This window comes from Lytechinus variegatus, chromosome 4 (genome assembly GCF_018143015.1).
Source record: "Lytechinus variegatus isolate NC3 chromosome 4, Lvar_3.0, whole genome shotgun sequence".
NCBI lineage: Eukaryota > Metazoa > Echinodermata > Echinoidea > Temnopleuroida > Toxopneustidae > Lytechinus > Lytechinus variegatus.
The window spans coordinates 54,224,829-54,248,936 of NC_054743.1; the positions used below are offsets into that span (position 1 = coordinate 54,224,829).

The 24,108-nt window shown below is 35.3% G+C and overlaps 1 protein-coding gene across 6 annotated transcripts in view; it reads left to right on the plus strand.

Moving 5' to 3' along the window:
* LOC121414341 overlaps positions 1–24,108 on the plus strand; it is a 66,548-nt gene that overhangs the window by 9,440 nt on the left and 33,000 nt on the right. For all 6 annotated transcript variants that reach the window (XM_041607488.1, XM_041607489.1, XM_041607491.1 and 3 more), the window contains exons 2-5: positions 4,212–4,375; positions 4,859–5,124; positions 8,741–10,323; positions 14,686–14,862. In XM_041607488.1, coding sequence (XP_041463422.1) covers positions 4,212–4,375; positions 4,859–5,124; positions 8,741–10,323; positions 14,686–14,862 — 2,190 coding nt within the window. The remainder of the gene's footprint in view (positions 1–4,211; positions 4,376–4,858; positions 5,125–8,740; positions 10,324–14,685; positions 14,863–24,108) is intronic.

A 24,108-nucleotide genomic window follows, 5' to 3' on the forward strand; every position in this document is an offset into this window, starting at 1 on the left:
TACTAAGGTTTATTTCTTAATTACATCCCTCTCATACAGCATCAGCTTGTTTATTTGCTTTTACCCTCTTAGGCAATTTGCTTCCCTTCCATATATACATGTTTGTTTTTCCTTCTACTTCTACTATGTAGTCTTCTGTTTTTCTCACACCCAGCAGATTACAATATTAGTTACACCATATGCACCTATATATTTTTATATACATTGCCTTTGGATATATTTATATACGTTTATACTCACAGTGTCACGGCCCTGTTAAGGAACCAGTAAATAAGAGAAGGAGATCTTAGGACAAGAGATCAAATAATAGACTTTTAAGACTTTGAATTTATTTTAAGTACATTTAATTCAATTACAAACCAGTTCTTTGATGTCACATATCAGTGAAATTCCATTATCAATGAATTACCTATATCAAATTAAACAATGAATTTCTTTTTGGCAAAATTGATCTGAAATGAAATCTAAATAAACCACCCAAACACTCACTCAATCAAGCACATTCATACAAGGGGAAAACCTGAAAAAGTTCAAGGATGGGCCCGATGTCCATGTGGCATGCCAAAACACAAAAGTCCAACGATATCGATGTCACGCATGTGCGATGTCCTGATCCACCGACGCGACGACTCCTCGACGATTCCGTAGCGTCCCACCGGAGACAGCGCCCTCTGACGTCTACGTTGCGTGTATCGGGGAATGTTCGACTGTCCTTCTGACGTCATACTAACAGCAGTTTTAAACCACAAGTAAAACTCTGTTTGAAAGAATAATTCAAATTTTCATCTAGAAATCTCATTTGAAATCCGCTTTGATTTAACGAATGCCCTCTGAGCACAACCACTCGCATTCATACACATACACACCAATCCTATCTCTGATTAGAAAAAAGGAGAATGTTGATAACACGAATGCAATAAAATTCAATTATTCCTTTGTCATAATGGATCATTTTTCACAATATAACATTTCCAAAAAAAGCTATTTAACCATAAACGAGACTTTCTATCATGCTTGTATAAAACGTATTAATAGATGAATGATTCACAACCTCTAAATACACATTATTTTCTGATACGCAATAAATAAAGAGTTCAATGAACGCTTACCACCGCACGTGAGTTTTCCAAGCAAAAAGAAATGTATTCGAACTGAAGTGTAGGTTTAGTTGTGTCATCTTCGACAACAGAAATTAGCAAACACTGGCTTCAAACAAGAAAACATAAACCATCTTGGCTTTCCTTAAGCTTGCTGGCAAGAACTGAAACAGAACATGTCTGAATAAACACAAGAAACGTAATGACGGGTTCCTAACCAACCGCATGTAGCCTTGCCCGATCTAACGTGACGGGTGTGGCTCGTGACCTTTACCCCAAACTCATTTGCCTAATTTATGTTACCACGGGCATGACGGGCAAGCGGTCATAAAGAATAGAGTTCTACAACAGTGATCACCTATTACAGCAGATAGCTCGCTGCAAAGTACTCGCTTTCACAGCTTTACTTAATCAAATCCTTGAAAATTATTCTAGCTCCTTAAGCTAAATTAGGAATATAAATCACAAAAATGTTAATTTTGAATATCCACTTGTGACACACAGATTTATTTTTAAACTTACTTTCTTCTCTTAGTTTGTTTAATGCTCTCTTGTTACCTGTCTGACCCACCTCTCACCAATTCTCTTGTTATTCATCTCTTCCTCATACCCTCTATCACTGTTTTGTTCCAGATCCTGTTTGAAGTTGCCTGCCTCATATATTAATCTCTATTTGCTTGAGGTATTTCTTTGACCTAACTTACACTAACTTCCCTTTGTCTCTGCCTACTCTTTTTCTTTCATCCATTCATTAACCTGATTGGTCATCTATTCTCACTAATGCCCCTTTTGTCTCCTTCTTGCTAGTGTTGCTGTTGAATGTCTGCGGTCTATATTATGGTTGTTCCACTTCATATGTTAGTCGTTTTGCCTCCGACGAAGATTCTGCTAGGATCAAAAGCTTGGCCCCTTTTGACTCTCTAATAAACTCCATTGGCTCTTTTTGTAGATAAGCAGTTTTCAGCAGCTTCTTTTTGCCTTTATTCTTCATTTATTTTGATTATTTATATGTATACGATACTACAACAAGTAACAATAAAATAACTTGAAATCGATTTCCTTTTTTTATTAAAGGAAATAATTACCAAATATAAACAAATCATAAATGATAATGGTCTTACGTCTCTTGAAACCAGTTCTGGCAGTTATTCCAAAAATAGTATCAACATAAAAGTCCAAGTTGGCTGGCTATAATTCCTTAGGTTAAAGTACACAATGATGGCGATGATGAAACCGATGTTGAAGTACGATGAATGATAAGAGTCACTGTAAGAGTTGAAATGTCCATGAAGACGATGTTAATGATGGTTAACTGTGAATTTTAGCAATTGGTTGAGTTCATTAAAACAGGTTGATGATCCCGATGAGAACTGAGAATTCCTCTCTGTCAAAATAACTGCAAACAGTTCATTGATGGTGTGCAAATAATTCCACAGAAGATAAATATTCCAGGTGGAAATAAAGTCTGCTCTGACATAAAGTCTGGCGTAAAACTCTTAGTTCTGAACTGGTATGATGAAGTGATCTGGTATGATATGATGAAGTCCTTGAAGAAACTGCAGCTTATATATCCAAATTTCAACTTTTCTAGAGGCTTTTAGTATTCACTCTTCTAGAAGCTTCTGGTGTTGTTTTTAAAGGACAAGTCCACCCCAACAAAGACTTGATTTGAATAAAAAAGAGAACATCCAACAAGCATAGCACTGAAAATTTCATCAAAATCGGATGTAAAATAAAAAAGTTATGGCATTAATAAAGTTTCACTTCATTTCCAAAAAATAACTGTTATATGCACATCTCGGGCAATATGCAAATAAGGAACTAATGACATCACTCACTCACTATTTCTTTTGTAATTTATTATATGAAATATGAAATATTTTAATTTTCTTGTCATTGTCATGTGAAATGAAGTTTCATTCCTCCCTGAACACGTGGAATTCCATTATTTTAACATCTTGTGTTTTAGGCAAGTAGGTCCTAATCGTAAAATTCGTAAAAATGTAAATATTGTATAATTCAAACAATAAAACACAAAAGAAATAGTGAGTGAATGACATCATCGACTCTCTAATTTGGATGTAACTGGCTCGTTCATATAACTATTTTGGTGAAAATAAGCAAAACTTTAAAATGCCATAACTTTCTTATTTTACATCCGATCTTGATGAAATTTTCAGCATTGTGCTTGTCTGATTTTTCTCAATTTAGTCAAATCATTTTTTGGGAGGTAGACTTGACCTTTAAAAATGCACATTCTGCCCATTTCTAGAGCAGTCTAAATTCTAAAACATTCTTGAATGACCTCGGTGATATCAACAATGTTAACAAAATAGCTTAGCCTATTGTTTATTTCCACTGCCAATGCAAGTCTATTTTAAAGCAGTCTGTATTGTCTCTCTTGGGTCATTCCAGAGATAACAAATATTATTCAAATATTTGTGTCCAACAAAGCTGTACTGGAACTTTCTTGATCATTCTATGCTATACATATCTTTAAAGAGGAAATAACTAAATAAATAAATGTAATTGCTCTTACAATTCTTCATATATATATATATATATATGTATATATATAATTCATTGGAAACATCTTTTTCTAAGTAAGAAAGATTAGGAATACATCGTTAGCAAGATAATAAGAAAATAAAATGTATATAAACGTTTGCCTTGCAAACGAAATGTGTATCCACTTTTAGATTAGCGCAACCTAGAATAACTAGAAATCTATTCAAAACAGGTTGATATCTGGACAATATTGAGTTTTGCAATAAAATTAATTTGTAATTAGCCAGAAACACTTTTCGGGCAAAAATGGTAAAAAAAATGAATTGATAAAATAAAGTTAATGTTTCTATATGTTGATAATTTTAGGCAAATGTTAGGTACGTTATCACCGCTTGAACAAAATAATAACAATGCAGTTCTTGTACTGTATTGCGCATATCATATCATGTCATATAACGTTCCTATGCGCTTCCAAAGGACCTGAATATTAATATAATATATAAATTAAGCCGGAAGGACATGAATCCGGTAAAGTTATATAACAGTATGCAAGGTTATCTGTTTATTATTTGAAGGTCTTTCTGTCACGTGTCCTCTTCGTTTTAGGAGATTGCAGAGTTTCATAGAACACCAATCTCTCCAGTGAGTAGGTCATGTTCATCAAGTGGAGACGCAGATAAAGTACAAAGGAATCTTTTCTGTTCTAGTATGACTAACGTGCTCCTCCTGAGGTCCGGTGACGTGGAGCAAAATCCTGGTCCAAATACCGAGTAAGAAAATTGAAATAATTCATCATTTTCATCATCATCATCACCATCATAATTAGTATTATCATTTATTATCATTACTATATTATTATATTCTACATTAATACAGCCTACTACATTATACCGTTATGAGTACAGTAAGGGACGATCAAAATACTATAAAGTCAATTTTGCCTTACGACGGGGTGTAAGCACAATCGCAGGTTCGCAATATTTTCACGACGGTTTTGATCCAAAACTATATCGACAGAGTATAGTATACCTGTTGGCTATGTGTAGACATGTCTCAATGAACATGATAATTTATCCAGTTTGCATGGCGAGCTATAGTGCATTTTCTTTACAATGTCATATCTGAGAAATGCCAAATCTAACAGTTTTTAAGTAAAATATTTCTATGATTTAACACATTATATAATTTTCCATGAAAAGTAATTGAAAAAAATATCTCTTTGAGCCTCTCTAGTGTCTTTGTTTATGGTATAGCCCTGGCAATCTAACTGAGTTCGAACTCCATCTCCTTGCTGACGGTATGGATCCATCAGACTTCAGGAAGGTTGGACTAGCTCTAGAATTCACTGAGGCTCAACTAAGTCGGTTTGAGAGAGATAGCATTGGCAACATAATGCAAGCTACCTATAAGATGCTGTGTGAATGGCTGAAGACAGTCCCACAAGCTGAAGCGAGGGAGATCCTGTCCAACAAGTTAAAAAACATCAATCTTGTACAGTTGGCCGACAGTGTACAGAAAGGTTAATACAACCACCTTCAATACTGCTATGCAAAGAACGGATAGTGACGTCAATTTTGATTAAAAAGATTATGATTGCTAAGCTGACAATTACAATAACGATAGGCAATTATGAAAACGATGTAAGTAATGTTAGTATAAGTTTAATATAAAAATAATAATAGCTGGATTTATATAGCGCGTTTTGCCTGCGGATGATCACTTGCTATTATTACCTCGGCATTAGCTGGAGCTACTAGTGGACCGTTGTGGCCCAGTGGATTAGTCTCCGGACTCTGAAACAGAGGGTCGTGGGTTCGAATCCCCGCCATGGCGTAATTTCCTTCAGCACGAAATATATCTACATTGTGCTGCACTCAACCAAGGTGACGTAAATGGGTACCTGGCAGGAATTTATTCCTTGAAACGCAGCGCGCGTAACAGCTGCACTGCTAAAGCCAGGGTAATTATGATGCATATACTGTAGAGCGCTTGAGAGACTTCTGACAGAGTAAGTGTCAAGCGCTATGTAAGCAAGTATAGTTATTATTACTATCACCGGCGACAGTGGGCCGGGGCGAAACAAAAGTGCGCCAAAATTAATTTTGGGCAATTTCAGATTTTTAATTTTGTCATGCCCAGCTGAAAGATAACACTTTGAAGAATACTTCAGCAAAATATTTCGTTCCGGAATTTGCAGAAAGGTTGTTAATTTCCTACATGTACCTCAAATCGTAAATTTTGACATTTTGCGAAATGTCGTGTATATGACAACCTAGTTGAAAAATAGGCTATTTCATTAGAGGTTTTTCATTTAGGAATCTGAAATGGCTCCCACATAATCCTGATATATTCCTTTTTCGTGTGAAAGGGTTCAAAGTAGATAAAAGATACACCTTTCAGCAGTCAGGGAAACTCCCGGTTTTCCGAGATCGTTTGAAAAGTCCCTTTTTCGAGATAGTTGCGTTCATCGAAGCGTGAATCATTACTGAAAACCTTCGCCCTGTGTAGTCTTTCTCGGCTGTTTTCAGACCCTTATGTATGTGTGCGACACACTCGGTAAGAGCGGTGAAAATGTGTACGCGTGTATACAACCATGGAGCTAACAACCGTGCATTGTTCGGTGCTCTCTTTCCCCATCTCCCTTTCCCTCTCTCTCATTTATTGTCAAGCATTTAATTTGATCTTCGTTCATCACTTACCCTTAATCCGGACGTTAAATGTGCCGTAATTAGACCATATTTTTGGATCCACCGTCATGTATATCCGTAATATCCAACTTTCATGTTAATTCCTGAGCATTCATCTTAAGCTTATGATCTGCACAATCCATGATCAATACATTATAATATTATTTCCACTAGTGCCGGCGGAAGTCATGAAAATTATTAAGTCGATATGCAATTTCAAAACATGCCAAATAGGCCTACAGGTCTGTACGTCGTCAAACAATCATTGGCTGGTTGACGAAGCCAACGAATTCGAAAAAGTATACTGTATTCACCTTCAAAACAAATATACTGCAAAGTATTGGGCCGGGGCTAACGGTCACCAAATAAAGTGCATTATAAAAGTCTGCCTGTCAGCTCGATCCATGTCCAAACTTCCCCCAAACGTCCAGCCCAGATGAGTTAAAAGCAATATCATGATGTCATGTCATGTCATTATGATCATGACCATTCTCCATTCGACATAATCCATGCTAGCAGTGAACAGGTGTGAGATCAATGGTTTAGATTATGAACATTATCGATAACTGCATGTCCATTTTCCATTTAGCCCATGATAGCACTAACCGCCGGAGAGCTGGTTAGAGGCTTATACCATGGGAACGAATATATTTTCCAAGTCTTTCTTATCAGATATTATGTAATGCCGTACCCAAAATAACTTTCAGCATGATCATAGAAGGTCCATGGTAGTACCATAGCTCTATGTACACTTTGTACACACACACACACCACACGTTCGGCTACAACATGCAGCGGAGTATCGCGGCACAAAGGCTGAACGCAGAGACTAACGTCCTCTTACGAGAACTTTTGCTTGCATTTTCCCATCATAAATGTGTCTTCCTTCTTCAATAGCATCTAAGCACCACGGTGGCGAATTCTCTTTTTTCGAATATAGATGAGAAATTTAGTTTTCTTTAACATATTTGAAAATAAAAATCCGCCACCGTGGTGCTTTTTTTATATGAATTTTTTAGTGAGGGTATGTCAGAAAACCCCATTCACTTTGTACAGGAGAGCTATTCGGTGAGATCCTAAACGATTACGTCATGCGACCACAAATCCCTGTTATTCGAGATTCTGTCGCTCTCGCAAAAGCGGTAGTTTCCTTGACTGTTCAGGGGGTTTATAGGATGATTATTCCTCAAAATAGGCTGAAAATCCATGTTTTTTTTGCATTTACATTAGAAACGTTTAGATTTCCGCAAATTTCCATCTAAATTCTATAAGCATCATTTTTTCCGATGTCTAAGCTTTAAGTCGATACCAAATTTAGCTGCCCGTTTTTGCCCGTTTTCATGCTAGAGCCGATTTAACTTGAGACAACACCCCCAAAACCTGTTCAAAAACGGTCATTTTTATACCGAGCAGTCATCGTAGCGCACCGTATGGGTATATATTACCGTTCGTTTTTGCACGGCGAGGATGATTCCCTTCCATTCCATTAAAATTACATGAATTCCGGGCATAATGTAAACAAAATAAAAGTTGCTAACGCAAATTAGGGCTAAACCAACAATTAATCCAGAGATAAAACTTACTTGTAGAATAATTTCAGTCAAAAACCCTCCTCATGTTGATACATTTGTGGTGTTATATACTCTGCGTTTTACACAAGTCAACACAGCCTGATAAAGCACGGTTAATATTTTTCAGATTAAAAAAAATCGAATTATTGATCATTTTGATGCCATGAAATTATTTTCTGCATCTCATACACACTTTTATGCATGTGAGAAGCATAAACCAACATTCACTCTGGTTAATCTTAAAGTAGCATATAACACAAAGTTTATATGCTACACATTGTATAACGTAATTTGTCTTTTCACAGATAGGTTTAAAGTAGCCAATCAAAATTCTGTATCAAGGTAACGTCATATCGGCTTTAAATTATGTTCAGTTGATTCTACGCCCAAAATTACCCACAATCAACATGTTAAAGTGAAAATCTAACAGGGAATATACTTTTGGCGCACTTTCAACTCATTCTGGCCCACTATGCGGCGCTCAGGGCATTCAATGAATTAATCCTGCCGGGTACCCATTCACATCACCTGAGTCGAGTGCAGCACAGTATGGATGCATATCTTGCTGAAGGAAAACAAATACGATGAGATTGATGAGCATGATAATGATGATACGGATAATCTTATTAATCAGTTCATTCATATCAAAATCTCACTAATGATTACAAGACACCGAAATTGTTCTTCAATCTGACTCATAAGGTGCGAATATAAAAAACGAAACTTAAAAAAGTACATAAAATTTCAAAAGATATTACATAAAAATTAGATGAAAATATAAAAATGGCATAAAGCAAGAACTTCAAGTCCTTGAGTATAACTCATACAGGAAGGCATTCCTTTGTAATTGAGATATTTCATTTAAATTTCATTACAGGTAAGGCCGGAGATCACATACCATCAATGACGGAAGATGAATTCCAACGGGTCATCATAGAGGTCAAGAAATATTCTGCCATTCACCACTGTCAAATTCAAGCCGATCCGCTGAACAGCGACCTTCTACTTAAATTTCATCGGATTTTCACAAATCTGACGTTGATGGAAGAAGATAAGGGAACAAAGCATAAGACACCGTTACTCTACAAAGACCTACTCAAGACCAAGGTAAACGGGGTCTTTCCTCAACGGCTGCTGGTTGAAGGTGAAGGTGGTGTAGGGAAGACAACTCTCTGTGCAAAAATCGTTTGGGACTGGATTCATGGAGGAAGTTACCAAGATTTCAAACTTGTACTTCTCGTCCTCCTTCGTGAAGTTAAGGATAAGACAATTGGAGAGATCATAAAGTCCTACCTCCCAGATGACAATAAGGTTACAGCCATGCAGCTAAACATGTATGTCTTTTCCCATCAGAAAGACATCCTTCTCGCTCTGGACGGTTTTGATGAGTTTGCTGGCGATCTGGATAGCTATTACCAAATCGCCCTAATCATCCTGAATCGGCTTTTCAAGTCAGGGAAAGTACTAATTACATCAAGACGATGGAGATCAGATGAGATACGGAATATTCAAGAGCTTAGAAAGCTTTATGCCTTCATTGCCGTGGAAGGTTTCTCTGATGAGAATCTCTCTTCCTACGTCACCAAGTTCTTCCATCCTGACACAATTTCGGCTGAAGATTTGAATCGATTTATATCAAATAACGATGTGATCAGAGAGAACATGGCTCCATACCCCATATACACAGCTATGATGTGTATCATGTGGAAAGAATTCGATGGAGCTCGTCGCATAGCAATGTCGAAATTACAAACATTTTCTCAGCTCATTAACGAGATGGTCCAATTCTTGGTCGATCATTATCTCTCAAAGCTCGGTCTGTCCGCAAGAGACGAGGAATGGCATGTACAGCGTGCAGAAATACTTCTCCATCTATCCCACATCGGTGGTCTTGCGTTCCAGGGGCTCAAGGAAAGGCGATTGGTGTTCACTGAACAAGAGTTCAAGAGCTGGCCCGGATGTGTCACAATAGGTTGTCAAGTTGGAGTACTCACTAAACAAGCACCGATCCTTCAGAGGAGAAGCAGAATGTGTCACGCACATTCTGCAGACTCATCTGTGCAGTTTCCCCATAAGCTGTTTCAGGAGTATCTATCAGGAATGTATCTTGCATCTCTTCACAACTCAAACAAAAGCAAATACCATAGGTCGATGAAGGATATAATCGAAAAAGCAAGTGAATTCCGTGAGCTTCTGTACTTCACCTCGGCTCAACAGAAGGAGGTTGGATTGGATATCATAACTCGTCTCAAAGCATCAACGTCAACACGATCAATGAGATATGGAGATAACGATGATGACTTCATCGTTGATGTAGCATATGAGAGTCAAGACCAAACAGTGTCCAAAACTGTGGCAAATCATTTATCGACTTCATCCAGCAAAACGCTTACGATCGGGAAGGAGATGCAGGGACACACGGTATCAGGACATATCTTCATCATGAATTATCGTAAAGTGGTAAATAGTTTCAACAAAAAGTACACACTCTCTTAATTCGAAGATATAATTTGTAAAAGCTTAGATATTATGTTTGTCTTATTTTATTTCTATTTTCTACGCGCAATATTCAAAACAAACGAGACCAAATAGTCCTGCTCCTCAAAAATATGAAACATTCACGGTACATAACTCGGCCCAATTTCCCTGTTATTTATTTTTATATCTGTCACAAAATACACCCCTTGTCAAGGAAATCAAATGACGCAAAAAGAATAATGTAATTTCAAATATTTGATAGCATTTATAAGATAACTATTTAAATACAAACTAAACGTAGGAGGGGTAAAGGTAAATCCAAAAAGTGTATGTACATGTATTTTGTTTTGTTGTTGTTCTTAAACGTACAAGAGTAAAGCCTTGGGTATGCAGATATGACTCAAATGTAATCAGGGGCGGATCCAGCTTTCGCCAATGGGAGGGGGGGGGGGATTTACCCATATTTTCCCCGATTTTTATTTGTTTCTTTGAAGGAATGGTCCTAACAGAAACTTGTTGGCTTTATTCTCACAAAACATAAATAAAGAATAATCTCACATAAACTCCTCAAAAAAGTTTGGAAATCTGACTTTCATCGATAGTCCCTCCTCGTTTTTAGTAAATATCGATATCTAAAAATACATTATTATTATCTTTAAAATGATACCCTACATGATATGATTATGGTTCACATGGAGGTGCAGTGCCGAAATGTGGGGCAAGGTGTAAATTTAAACCTAACTGAATAATAAATTTTATGTATTTTGTCCTGACAATTCAATATTTTGAGCAACGATTGTGATCGTGAACAAGATGTGTATGTACCTAAATAATCACTGCGAGTACGAATCGCGAGTGGAAATTTCTGATATCCGCTCCAGAAGCGGATCTAGAGGAGGAGGGGGGGGGGGGGTTGCAGCCCCCCCCCCAAAAAAAAAGAATCCGGGGACCATTTTTTAAAATCTTATCTATTTTGTAAACTTGCAATTTTATTTTATTCTATTTCTATGTATTTATTTATTATTTATTCATGTTTTATTTATAACAAATGATAAAATGAGGTGGAGGGTAGTTCGAATTGTAAAGCAGTTATTTATTATTATTATTATTATTTCTTTTGGGGGAGGGGGGTTGGGTGAGCAAATGTCACAGAGTCCCTTGCCCCCCCCCCATCAGCTTTTTTGAGGACACGGGCCACCGCCGAAGTGAAAAGCTAGGCCAGCATTGCCTATTCTCATCCCCAAAATCCCCACATTAAAAAAAAAATTGTGCAGATTTGTACAAAAACATCCAATTCGTCTCTTCTGCCAGTTCATCATATTATACTGAGATTTGCCAGTGAGTATCAGTGACAATCTGTTCATAACAAAAGTATAAGGCTAACAGTGTTTATTCCACGGTCCCCAATTCTTTGTATCTGTGTTGTTAACTGGCTTTACATTGCAGGAAAATGCAACTTAATTTGACAAATTTTCATGGGGGTTAATTTGGCAACGACCTCTATACCAAAAATAGTGGTGTTTTAGATGCAAGAAAACGCCATTTTCAAACACAGATTTTCAAAAATTTGCCCTATTCTGGGAGTGGGGACACCCTCTCTCCCATACCCTCCCCCTCGCTCGCTCCGCTCGCTTGGACTCGGTCGCTACGCTCCCTCGCATACCCCCCAACACCCCCCCTTTATAAAAAGCTGGATCCGCACCTGCGCTCTGGCCTAATGGGAAAACTTACCTACTACTGTTTGCAGTTACCATTTAAAGCGATACATATTTCAACAATCAAATAATGCGAGCGCGAGCTGAAAATTTATGACTTTTCGACCTAAAAATTTGACATTCTTAGCACTTTTGTCATCACAAACAGGATAGGTGTACAAATACACATTTAGAATTAGACCTAAACATGTGACACACTATTCAGGTTTCGTAAATCACAAAAGGATGACTAATCTTCCTTCATTGATAATGCAAGCGCAGTGCGAGAAGAACATTTTTGATATTCTGATGTGAAACTGGATAATTCAAGCACATTTTGATTAATGAACAATGCTTTTGAGATTTAGACCTAGAATCTGGGAATTCGAAATTCCTTTATTATGAAAAGCAATAATGCGCGAGCACGAGCTGAAAAAACCCATTATGGCGATCTGAAAAGGGTCAATCTAAACACTATTTCAAGCATCGTAGGAAATTGAAGTGAAGTGAATATGTATCGTACTTCACAAATGATGCAGGCACGAATCGCGAGCCAATTTTATTCAAACTATTTCTTAGACCAAGCACATGGGGAAATTGCAAGTATATTATTTTTTTTCATCATATGAGAATCACCATTTTCCTATTCCTCTTCCTAAGCGCAAGATGAAACTTGTCGATATTGATGTTCAATTCTGAAAAAAAGACAATTTTATTATTAGGAATTAATGAAACTGTTGCCTTATTTATCAATCTAATATTAATGAGAGCTAGAAATCTGTTGATATTAAGGCCTGAAAACCGGAAATTTTAGGCATTTTTGAAATATTGTTTTACGGCCTACTAGTGCGCATATGGTAATCCTCAAGCAAATCGGCTGTTGATGGAATGCAGGATATCCATGTGCAGGAGAATGTCTTGATGCACGTGTAGTTGCGGTAGCGTAGTTTGCTTACAACTGTGGGGATCGGGCCTGCTGTTACGAGGCCGTAAATTAAACATGGATATTCATTCATTCATTCATTAGTTTATTTCCGTTTTCAACAATTACAATTTCTTCTGTACATGTTGACATATATAGATAACAAAACATATTTCAAATATTCCTGTACAAAAAATTATATTCAAGATTATTACAAATCAGGTTGGAAATGGAGGAGGCTGCTAAAAAGCGGAGCTTGTAGAGTGCAGGCTCCTAATAAATATTCTTGCAGTTGTTTAGCATATAAAAAATAAAATAACAACTTATAAAAAATAAAATAACAACTTGATATGCTACCTCCTTTTTACTTTTTTTCTGTTCACAGCGTTTCTCTCAAGTAAAAAGGATATTTTTGGAGGGGGGGGGGGGGTCCAAACAATACATTACTTTGTGAACAAATCACAAATAACTCAAATATTCATGAGGAGAATAAATTCTAGGATTATCACCAAAAGTGATTATAATTGAGAAAACTTCGTGTAATCTGATTTTTTTTCTGAAATATTTGGTAGACCTTTTGCGTTGTAATATTGACAGATAATTTGAAAAACATAAAAATATTTTTACTCTCAATATGATCAATACAACTTAATCAACAGTGAACATGATATAAATAATGGCCCCTTTGGATGATCAACATTATCAGAGGGTGAGTAAATATTCTTGCTAGACTGGGAACTTAAAAATTGTCGAAAATAAAACACACCATCCCGTCGAGACAAAGAGTTACGGATGCTCTAATTTGAATCATGTAGGTGTTGCTATGTGTGTCAAGCAAGTAGTGGAGAGTAGTTACTGACTGTGAATGGATTTAGTATTTAGGGATTGCTATTTTTGTACTTTCATAAAAAAGACGAGGTTAATAACAGATGAGTGAATAAATAAATCAACATTTTCTTGCAATTAGGGCCCGTGTCCCTTTTTATGCAAATAGGCCCCAAATCTAGGGATAATGAGAATAATAAAATACTAGTAGTCAACAATCCAGGTTCTTTGCTAGGTTGTCAAAATTTGCGTTTAACGTTTCCTATTGAGTGACTTAATCAGAAGAACTGGGAAATACACGAAAAAAATCCTTGTTTGACTACATGTCATACATTTGATTTAGGATATTAGTTAAGGAAAGTTTTAATCATCTCGAGGTTATTATGTTCAAGGTTTTTTTTAAATGGTAAAGTTAAATGACTGCGTCGTTATACTGAACATATGAAGAATATTTGTTTTTGTTTCTCAAGCATGCTTGGAAGTAATTGTCTATTCGTTAATGTATCAGAAGAACCAGTGTTGGGAAAAACACTGACCATCCCAAATAATTTCAGAACATCGTGGAGTTCTTAGATTTTGATCTTAATTCTAGAGTGTTGGTAAACTCAGTCATGAAATAGTAATTGTGAAGCGTATCCGTTGACATAATATGACGAAGCAAACCTTTCAAGTCTATTATTATTATTATCACCATTATTGTTTTTATTATTCGGCCTTTCTGGCCACTTTCATTTTGGTGTATATTTCATTCACATTGGTTTGGTATATATTTATGAATGACAAAAAATACCGAATTATATAGATTGGACGATATATGATATTAAACTATCAGATGAAAGTGATGTTTGATTGTCTCCACATACTATGAATTGATCTTTTTCTCATAAATATTGTACATAATAGGAAGAACTGGTAATTGAAAAGCCATGTGGACGGACTGCTTCAGAGGACCTGGTTGAATTCATGTGCTCCTCAAACACCCTGAGATCTGTGACGATCGATATCCTTGACTACCGTGAGAATACACATATGCATGATGTGTTCTACTCGGTGCTTGCTCGGAACGCCACTGATACAAAGGTACGTTTAACGATGATTTTTTTTCCAAATAACAAATTCGTGTAATATAATGTCAATTAAAGTCATTGTGTAATTAATAAGTTTTGGCAATATATAATTATATATTATGACCAGGAATGGTGGTATTCATCACTGCGTCTATCTGCATGACATAAATGCAGAACATTACTGATGAATGTTAATTGCTATGTACTATCAAAAGTATTACAATCCTCTCGCTCAGGCTACTTAAGATATTTCGGTGATTTTTCGGTGATTCACCTCCCCCCTTACTCTCTCCCTTCTCCCTCCCTTTCCCTCTGTTCACATGATATGATTAATTTCGCTTCGCTTCTTTTTTCGTCTCTGTCCCTCCCTGGTTCTATGCTCGCTCTTTTTTTATCTCGTGCAGTTCTTAATTTGTGTGCTTAATTTTACTTGTTGTGTTTTGTCCGCTGTTGTATGATTTGTTAAATGTTCCGCTCTTGCATCATGATGTCATTCTTTTATTGATTTTATAGTTTTCTTTATATATCTTGTCCTTGTAACGTTCTGTTGTTTTGTTTGTGTAACGTTTTGTTCAGTGTTGGCCCTTTTTACGTGTAGAAGTCAAGTCATGTTGATATCCACCCTCATTTTCCTGATATCAGAGAGAATATCAAAAATAATTTATTTATTTATTTATTCAAATATATTTATGCAGGATGACAAGATCAGTTAAAAACTGTTTTGCATCATGGTCCTGACATTAAAAACATAAATACATGTAAATCAATAATATATTATTGATGAGATAAAAATCAGAGTAATATCTAAAAGATTGTGTTTAAAATGATACAATGCAATACAAGAGCATTTACAATATGTTATACAAAGAAATAAAGTAAATGTAATTAAATTTAAGTATCAAATAACCAACAAAGTACACAATTCATTGACAAAATGTATGGATTAATGATTATAGAACTATATAAAAATCGGTAAAACTCAGGCTAATAAAACATATTCACAAGTTGAACATTGATATGTAATAGGAATAAAAAAGTGGTGCAATTTACATTAAAGTATGAGAATACATTACACATGTGTTTCATGTATTTATATGAAGCAAATTGAATTATAAAATATATAAAAAAATACATAATAAATTGTATCGAATTACGACAAAGATATAGGTACTAAAAAAAGAAAACAATGTTTGAATCGAAGTGTATAGAAAAAAATGGTAGGTTAAAAGTACATGAAACTGTATATTGGGTTTTGGGCTACAAATCCATTCCTAAATAATTAAAGCTCTCAGGTAATGTAGTACATATGAATTGCACATCAGGGTTTGGGAATTAATTTCTTTTATTTAAATTTAGAATTATCGAATGATGTTGCATTTTGGAGACTGGGTGGAAGCTCGTTCCATACTTTAGCACCAGTATATTTAAATGATTGTTTGAATAATTCTAGCTTAGGTTTAGGTATTATTACATTTAAAGAATCTGCGTTTCTTTTGTTAAAACCATGGCGGTCACAATACATCTCAATTTCATTACATAATCTTCCAGGAGCTGTGCCATTAATGCATTTGTACATGAGTGTTGCAAGAAAGTAGTTGCATCTTTGTTCAATGTTTGGCCACGACAAGTCAGTCATTAACTTAGTTCCATTGTATTTATCATAATCAAAGTTTTTTGTTACAATTCGTTCTGCTCTTTTTTGTATTTTCACCATTTTTTTGGTAAACTTCCGGGCAATTACCCCATACAGAACATGCGTAATCATAGCATGGTTGAATTGTGGATTTATACAATATATTCAATAAGTTAGAGTTAACAAATTTACTAAGTTTGGCAGGAATATGGACTTTGTATGCGACTGATTTACATAGAATATTAGTGTGAGCATTCCATTTCAACTTATCATCAATCATGAGTCCAAGATATTTTACGTTATCGACTTGGTCAATCTTGTGCCCTTCAATATAAATGTTAAGTTCATTTAAGGATTTTGATTTTAATAGCATCACCTTAGTTTTATCTTTATTAATTCGAAGTCTGTTATTAACATACCATTTATTGATTTCAACCATGTTTGCCTGTAATTTTGCATTTGCATCAGTATTATCTTTTCCACTAACATAAACAACCACATCATCAGCGAATATATTACATGAACCATTTGTAACATATTCCGAAATATCATTAATAAAGATAAGGAAGAGGGTGGGGCCAAGGGCACTACCCTGGGGAAAACCTATAGTAAGGTTCCTCATCTGTGATCGTTTACCTTGATGTTGTACAGTTTGCTTTCTATTAGCAATATAACTCTGAAACCATCCAAGCTGATTGCTACGTATTCCATATTTTTCTAATTTATAAATCAGTAAATCAAAATCGATGCAATCAAAGCATTTGGAAATATCTAAGAAGCAAGCAGCTACCTTTTCACTCTCATTTATGGCTTCATAAAAATCATCAAGTATACGATGTAGACTAGTAGAGGTAGAGTGATTAGGTAAAAAGGCCGACTGGTCGACATTGATCAAGTCATGTTCATTTAAGTATTTCAATAGTTGGGATTGAACCTCTTTTTCGATGATCTTAGCAACATGGCTCACAGCAGAAATAGGCCTGTAATTATTTTTATCTTTCTTTGATCCCTTGCCTTTATAAACCGGGGTTGTTCGTGCTATTTTCCAGTCGTCGGGTATTTCGCCAGAAGATAAACTTTTATTATAGATTAGGGTTAGAGAATCACATATGTATGGTGCTGCGATATTTAATAATTTTGTATCTAGGCCTAAAACATCCACCTTACTGCTTTTGTCAAGGTGAGTTAGATGTTTTAAAGTTTTGTTTATCTCAATATTTCTGAATTCAAAATAATAAACACATTCAGGATGTTTCCATTCAATTTTTTTCAGGAAAAGTGTTTGCTATCATTTGACCAATGTTTGCCAAATGATTGTTTATTTCATCACAGTCAACCTCACATGTGTTATTCTCATATTTATTGTTGCCTGTTACCGCGTGTAACTCATTCCATAGTTTTTTTATCATTATTGTGTTCATGAGATATATTATTGTAGTACTCTTTTTTCTTTTCCCTCATCATACAAGTAATTTTGTTTCTTATTCTCCGATATTCATTTATAGTTTCTTGACATTTAGAAGTATCAAATTTACGTTTTGAATAATCTCTCCTATAAATTAGATTAACGATGTCTGGGGTTACCCAGGGATTAAATCGCTTTTTCATTCTTGATTCTTTCATTGGAGCAAATTCATTACTTATTTCTAGAAAAGCATCCTTCCATTTTGTCCATGCTGTCTGAACACACAAGTCCTTTAATACATTATTACTGATAACATCGAAACACTTGGTATTTTTCAATCTTTCGATAAAATCATATTCATTAAAATGTTTATAATAAAACGCCTGACGGTATGATCCTTTGTTTGTTTCTTAAAATTAACACATGTATATATCAAGTAATGGTCACTAAGTGAAATGTTTGCTACATCACACATACTATGTTTATTTGGAATCGAACTCAGAATATGATCAATGCATTTTGATGACGTAAGAGTAACCCTTGTTGGTTTATCAACCAGTTTGGTGAGGAGAAATAAGTTTTCAATATTAGCGATAAGATTATTGGGTTGCAAATCATTATTTCTATAATCAATATTTGTATCACCAAGGAGAATCAGTTCTTCATTCACGTTTCTTATTTTTTCTATTGTATCTAGTAGTTTTTCTGAGTATACGTCGTCGGCATCAGGTGACCTATATAGACAACCGACAATTGATTTATTATCCTTGTCAGGAGAAAATTCGATCCAAGTTGCTTCTAATGAGTTATCAATAAGATCACTCCTTAGAGTATACTCAATGTTACGGTTTATAAACATGCAAACACCACCTCCTCTTCTCCCATCTGGTCTATCATGTCTTGTAAGGTCGTAACCTGGTACTGAGACAAGACTATTCGATATGGATCCTTTCAACCAAGTCTCACTTATGCACAATATGTCAAATTCAAATGTTTGAAGCATAAAACGAATTTCTTCAATTTTATCTAATAAACTTCTCACATTTAAATGACCAATCTTTAGTCCTTGATGTTTTTTTCAAAGTTTGCAAACAAATATCATATTCTTTGTTTGATTCAGTGTTAAGAGATGGATTTGATCCGAAGACATGGAAGAGAAGACCCCTGTTTGTACATCGGCTGAGTCATCATTGCCGAGATCTTAATAAAATAAACATTATCCATACAATTAAAAGTCATTAATATTTGAGAGAATATAAATCAAATGTGATGATTTATTATACATATTCATTTTTGTATTAATGTATCACTCATTCATTGAAGGGAGCTTTCAACAACAAGGTTTGCCTTCCAGTAGGTTTCAATTCAATACCATTCTCTGTTGAAATATTAAATGAAATAAATTATTGATCAACCAATTAATTCATTGATATAAAAACTGTGATTGCCTGGCTTTGGCCATAAAGCTATTAAAAACAGTGTGACTGTAACATATAAACCTGATAGTTCAGAAAATAATTACAATTTTACGCCATTTTCACTTTATCATTTCATACGCTTGTTTAAAATGTTGGTCGTAGATTAAAAGGAAAAAAAATATATTTTCCCTTCTTTTCAAAATTCAATTTGTTCATTTATTATTTTTTGTCAATATTATTGCTTAAATTGTTTATTCATTGGTTTATTTTGAATTTGATTATTCATTATAAATTGATGGGAAGGGGGGGGGGGGTGTCCCCAAACAATGTGGTAATGGTTGTTATGTTTTTATTTTCGGTCTTGGAATTTTCGCCTTGAATTACTTACTTCGTTTATATAATTTCTTACATAGTTAAAAGAATAAATGAACTCCAACTTTCGTACTTGTACATCAAACAATACAGCACTGACTACAGTACGTATAAAAACAAGTTTGCACTTAAAAATAGTTGTGTGAAATGACATATAATACCCTGAATCTTCTTTCACATATAATGATCGGTACAAAGTTTTCCGCCTGCTTGCTTTTGAAAAGTTCGTAAAAATGGCTTGCACAGAACTTTGAAATGATTATATGAATACGAGTAGACGATAATCATGAAGAACACATGGTGTTTAGCTAGGTAGATTGTTTGAAGATATATCTTTAGTTTTAACGTGTTTCCTTACCCAAAACACTTCATAGAGCGCAATTGTGCACCAAGCCCCACATTCCAAGGCCATCATGATAATCTGCTTTACACAGAGCTGTGATGCACATGGAATGACTTAGGCTTGATTTATATGTTAATCATTTTCAAGCTTGGGGAAAGTGTAAAGAAGTTTTAACCCCCCTTTTTTTAAAAAAAGCTAGGGAAAAAATGCTGGGGTAAACTTTTGAGTTATGTCCTCAGATCTGACTGGCACAGGAGAAGGTTGTGCTTACTAAGGATTAAAATTGGGCGGCATATAAAGCCGTTAAAAAAACATTGAATGCTTATGTTTTATTTCAATTGGCTAACAATTCCAAACACAGAGGAGTTTGTTTTCGCCTTATTTCATTGACAGCGTGCATTTCTGCGCAAACCGGTTTCTGCGAGCTTTAAAAAATGGACAGTGCTTACTGAGGTGTAACATTCTGTCAAAATGTTTACTTTCATTTGATAGATGAGACCCAAACTCAAGAAGTATGTGCAAAAAATAAAATATCCCCAAGTTGTATAGTTTTCAATTCCCAGGACTTTTTCAAATTGTAAATGTTTAATTGATACGCACTGTAGAGGGCGTCAAATACCCGAAACTATCTCTAATTTATATCCAGGCTTACAAACTGTATGCAAAACTTATTGGAAGAATCAATCTGTTTAATTTCGGTGTAAGAGATTAATGGATCAGATATAAAAGAATGAAGCAAATATTCTCAACACTTTTCACATTGTAAAAAAACAATTGCTGGAGTCATGATAGAAAAGCCTTGTACAAATTCAACCCAAAACTTTAACATGTTTAATGTTTTTTTCTACGACTTTAAATGAAATCAAAATAATCAAACGCATTAAATTGATGAATGTTCGGTGTATTTTCCGAATATTTTAAATGATAATTTTAGTTTCGAAAGGTCTGTATTCATGTTAACTTTAAACGCGCTACTTCGTACACAATCAACTGTTTAATATCCCCTTATATATAAATGAGGAAAAAAGGTTTCTGGCATATCTTTATATTTTCTTTTCATTTTTCGATAAAACATGTTACATTTCGTCTCTGGATCATTCCGTCCCTGAATACCGTTTCTATTTTACTTTATTTGTTTATTGAAACGAACCCAAAATGTAGGAACCGTTGTTTCCTTCAGGCGTGGTTCCAGGAGGGGTCCGAGCAAGCCCCGCCCCCCTATTTTTTGACAACCTGCACAAAAAAGTGTACTCTTTACCGTGATAGAAACTACGAAAAACAGAAATAAAAGTAAGAAAGAGGTATCATACCCATGATGTGTAATTTACAGCCTCGGCCGGCCCGACCCCGAAAGGAAACAAAAAAAAAGGTGAGGGGAAGAATTTGAAAATAGACTTTATATAAAAAATTTTGCTCGCGCTTCGCACTCGCATTGCCTGTGTAATGAATCCCATTCAAGAGGGTTAAATGACACTAATATATATCCAATATATATAAAATATATCCAGTTCTGATATAAATTTGCAAACAATGTTTCCAGATCGCACATCAAGCTTTCATTATTTTGTTTGATTTACATAAATTGTCTATGTATATCAAAATGTTCAGCTCGCGCTGCGCGCTAGCATTGTTTGACGTGTGAGATACCTATCCTCTTTGGAAATTCTTACCAATTGTTTTCAAAATGCTCCTTTATCATGTCAGTATATCAAAAACTTAAGCTCATGCTTCGCGCTCGCATTAAATTGTTTGAGACACACAGCTTGTTTATTTAAATAAAAACGCGCTTAGACTGTCCATTTTTCAGGTCGGAACATCAAAAATTTTGAGCTCGCGCTTCGCACTCTCATTATTTATTTGGTGATACTTGTATCTTCTTCATTAATCACTAAAACAGTCCTAATTGAGTCACTTTTCACGTTATTGCGACAAAATTTCGGCTCGCGCTTCGCGCTCGCATTCTTTAGTTGGATACTTATCTTTGTTCATGATTATAAAAACTGCTCTGAATCTTCAGTTCTAAGGACATAAAATATCAAAGATTTTTAGCTCGCGCTTCGCGCTCGCTTTATATATTAAGATCACGTGAGATTTACCTTATATTGTTTATAGCAATACAAACTAACATATACTTAAAGCTTCAGTCTTTAGTTAGGACTACCTCCTGAAAAAGCAACAAAAAAAAGCCAAATTGTAGCGGCCAATCGAGAAAATGTTGATCAAAATATTTTTCGACCCCCCCACTATTAGCGAAAGCTGGATCCGCCCCTGTCCTTTTTCCTGTTTTTTAAAAATTGTGCATATATGTGCCCTTCCGATATTGTTTTATCAAACAAGGACAATTCAAACATTGACAAACGTGTCACTCTAGTAATGTGCATAATGCTTTAATACTTCATTGAAATATGAACATGGAAGTACTATTCGAATTGTTTCATCAAATCTATTTGGAGTCTGTCTCTTTTTGGGTTTAAAAAGCAATTTGAACATGTTTGTACCTTCAAATGAAATCGACATTTATTGACATGAAAACAAACTGTCCGATTAGGGTAGCCTGTTTTATCTGATCATTCATGTCTTCAATAAATATGCAATAAACATGACGCGTATGTTCATGTCAAATCCTCACTTATCACTTGTTTGTTGTTTGAAATTACGTTTTTTAAAATAATGTCAACCGCGAAAGGTCAATTTTTTTTTAACAGCACTTCAGTAGTCGTGAGATGAATATTATTGCAACTGATTTTGTTACAAGGGGGACATATACAACACTCACGTGCTTTTGTTTGTTTTTGTTTTTAATCTTTTCCACTACCTTTTTGTCTCACCTGCGAAGTAGAGTGAGACTATAGGCGCCGCTTTTCCGACGGCGGCGGCGGCGTCAACATCAAATCTTAACCTGAGGTTAAGTTTTTGAAATGACATCATAACTTAGAAAGTATATGGTTCTAGTTCATGAAACTTTGCCATAAGGTTAATCAAGTATTACTAAACGTCCTATTAAAGTTTCATGTCACCTGACCAAGGTCAAAGGTCATTTAGGGTCAATGAACTTAGACCATGTTGGAGGAATCAACATCAAAATCTTAACCTGAGGTTAAGTTTTTGAAATGACATCATAACTTAGAAAGTATATGGTTCTAGTTCATGAAACTTGGACATAAGGTTGATCAAGTATCACTGAACATCCTGCATGAGTTTCACGTCACATGACCAAGATCAGAGGTCATTTAGGGTCAATGAACTTTGGCCGAATTGGGGATATCTGTTGAATTCCCATCATAACTTAGAAAGTTTATGGATCTGATTCATGAAACTTGGACATAATAGTAATCAAGCATCACTGAATATTTTGTGCAAGTTTCAGGTCTCATGATTAAGGTCAAAGGTCATTTAGGGTCAATGAACTTTGGCTGAATCGGGGATATCTGTTGAATTACCATCATAACTTTGAAAGTTTATTAGTCTAGTTCATTAAACTTGGACATATGAGTAATCAAATATCACTGAACATCCTGTGCGCGTTTCAGGTCACATTACCGAGGTCAAAGGTCAATGAACTTTGGCCGAATTGGGTGTATCTGTTGAATTACCATCAAAACTTTGAAAAGTTTATGGATCTGATTCATGAAACTTGTATATAAGAGTAATCAAGTATCACTGAACATCCTGTGCGAGTTTCAGGTCACATGATCAAGGTCAAAGGTCATGTAAGGTCAATGAACTTTGGCCATTTTGGGGTTTTTTGTTGAATAACCATCATATCTCTGTAAGTTTATTGGTCTCGTTCATAAAAAGTGGACATAAGAGTAACCATGTATCACTGAACATCTTGTGCGAGTTAGAGTAGTATTCAAAGTCAGCACTGCTGCTATATTGAACCGCGTGATGCAGGTGAGACGGCCAGAGGCATTCCACTTGTTTCATCTTTCTGGACCAATTCTCTCTTCGTATTTTCTATATCTTCATTTAATTAGCCTTTCCCTTTACTCAGCTTTTCTCTTTGCCGTCTCTATCCTTTCCCATTTCTTCTTTTCTTTTACTTTCCATTTATGTACAATGTGCCTCTTTGTATTGGTTATGCAACA